Consider the following 2,325-nt stretch of genomic DNA (forward strand, 5'->3'; position numbering starts at 1 on the left):
CCTCTCGCTGATTGGATGGTTCGCGGACGCCCTTCTGATTATGTGGGCTCGCGCGCAGAGCGGCCCGGCCCCAGCCTTTGAATTTCGCCACTTTTTGGCGCTCGTTCGTCACCTCGCTTTTCTTTCTCGTTTTCCAGTCAGGTGCCGCTTTCTGAAAGAGTCACGTCCGACGACAAGAGGAACCGTTGACAGCAGTCCACCTCGGACCTCGTTTCACCTCGGCGGATGTCGGAGCTGCGAAGTGCTTCCACCTAAGCCATGTATTATTGTAATTAAAAAGAAAAAAAAAGAATAAAATAAAACAATAATAGATGTATTTCTTTTTCGTGGTGACTTCAGGACTGGACGCAAAATCACGTAACGGAGTTGCATGTCTTCTTCACATCTCTTATTGCAGTCCCAAGAACTGCCCTGAGCAGTCAGTGTCTCGCGGTGGGACAAGTGATCGCATCTTCTCGTCCGGCTCCAGAACCTTGCGCTACACAATCGCCTCAAAGTGGAGCTGAAAGGGCATCACCTGAAAATCATGTCGAAACCTGTAGATCACATCAAGAGACCCATGAACGCGTTCATGGTGTGGTCTCGGGGCCAGCGGAGGAAAATGGCACAGGAGAACCCCAAAATGCACAATTCGGAAATCAGCAAAAGACTCGGAGCCGAATGGAAGCTGCTCTCCGAGTCGGAGAAGAGACCCTACATCGACGAGGCGAAGAGGCTGAGGGCGCAGCACATGAAGGAGCATCCAGACTACAAGTACAGACCGAGGCGCAAACCCAAGAACCTCCTGAAGAAAGACAGGTATGTGTTTCCCTTGCCCTACCTCGGGGACACGGATCACTTGAAAGGACTCCCGGTGACGGCCACGGACACGCTGCTGGGCTCCGCGGAGAAAGCGCGCGCATTTCTGCCGCCCACCTCCGCTCCGTACTCCTTCCTCGACCCGAGCCAGTTCGGCTCCAGCGCCATGCAGAAGGTGACCGAGATGCCGCACGCTTTGAGCAGCAGCACCTTGCCCTACGCCTCGTCTTTGGGATACCAGAGCGGCGCCTTCGGGGGGTTTGCTTGCCCGAGCCCGCACGGCCACGGCCACGGCCACGGCCACCCGTCACCCACAAACCCCGGCTATGTGGTACCCTGTAACTGTAGCGCCTGGTCGGCGTCCACTTTACAGCCGCCGGTGGCGTACATACTGTTCCCAGGTATGGGCAAGGCTGGAATAGAGCCGTACTCCTCGGCGCACGGTGCCGCCATGTAATGCCGCGGACACGCCAACAAATCAAATCTGAACTTCTCTGTCCCCGACACCTGTGACCTGGATTGAACAGTGCTTGTAAATACGGACCGAGAGAAGAAACGATCCCAGCCGAAACCCAACTCGTGGATGAATGAAGTGGTTTTCTTTTATTTATTTATTTCATCCCCCCCCCCCCCCCCCCCCCCCCCCCACCTTTTTCCAAGAGCAGGGCGGTTTTTTTTTCAAAGAGCCCAACCGGCGTTTTGGGAAACTTATATAAGGCGGGTTCCCTAACAGTTGTCAATCATAAAATGTTTATAGAGTTAGCCTACCTCGGGGGCCTTTACTGTGTACATTTTATGCTATAAATGAAAGTTTTTTTTTTTTTTTTTTTCAGATTAAGATAATTTTATTTTATTTAATGACAATTCAACTTCAGGGAAATCCGAATTTGCAGGTAACGGTTAAGTGAAACTTAGGTCTATTATATGAAAGATTGCTCCTGTTTACTAAATGGGCTCAAGAAATTAAACAGTAATTACTTTCTAAAGCTGTAAAATTTAAAAAAGGTATACCTCATACTGCTTTCGACTTTAGGCTTTCTGTTATGTGCTCATAATCATATTTATTTTATGTGTGAAGACGTTCCAATATGAAATGCATTTAATGTTGTATTTTTCATCTGATATGGTGTTTTAAATCTGTCGTGTCACAGAAGGTAAACGGGAGGATGTTAACCTCGCTGTTCTGCTCTTTTGCCAAGCAAAGACATATATTAAATAAAGGCGATCTGTCTTAAAAAAAAGAAAAATAAAACAGACTTTTATGTACTGTTGCAATATTATAGCTGTATTCAACGGCGAAAAAGATTCACAAATGAACTTTTCCTAAACTTAAATCCAGTGTTGTCACTTGCTGTTTGCTGTCTTTTATACGTAAAAATGTTTTATATTATATGTCAAAAATAGGGAATTAACTATTCGTATTTTTAAATTTGTTTCTGGCATTTTTATAGGTTACCTAAGTGGTATTTAGTCTTTCCAACACAAATGTTTTGTATGAGCATATGCATGCTATATAAACTGAAAATA

General features: G+C 46.5%; 1 protein-coding gene across 1 annotated transcript; it reads left to right on the forward strand.

Moving 5' to 3' along the window:
- The first annotated feature begins 471 nt into the window (after positions 1-471).
- Positions 472-1,360, forward strand: LOC108926107 (transcription factor Sox-14-like). The gene has a single exon (XM_029250646.1). The coding sequence runs from the start codon at positions 527-529 to the stop codon at positions 1,253-1,255; it is 729 nt and encodes a 242-aa protein (XP_029106479.1). The 5' UTR covers positions 472-526; the 3' UTR covers positions 1,256-1,360.
- Positions 1,361-2,325: the final 965 nt, after the last annotated feature.

Source organism: Scleropages formosus, chromosome 3, assembly GCF_900964775.1.
Source record: "Scleropages formosus chromosome 3, fSclFor1.1, whole genome shotgun sequence".
In the NCBI taxonomy this organism is placed as follows: domain Eukaryota; kingdom Metazoa; phylum Chordata; class Actinopteri; order Osteoglossiformes; family Osteoglossidae; genus Scleropages; species Scleropages formosus.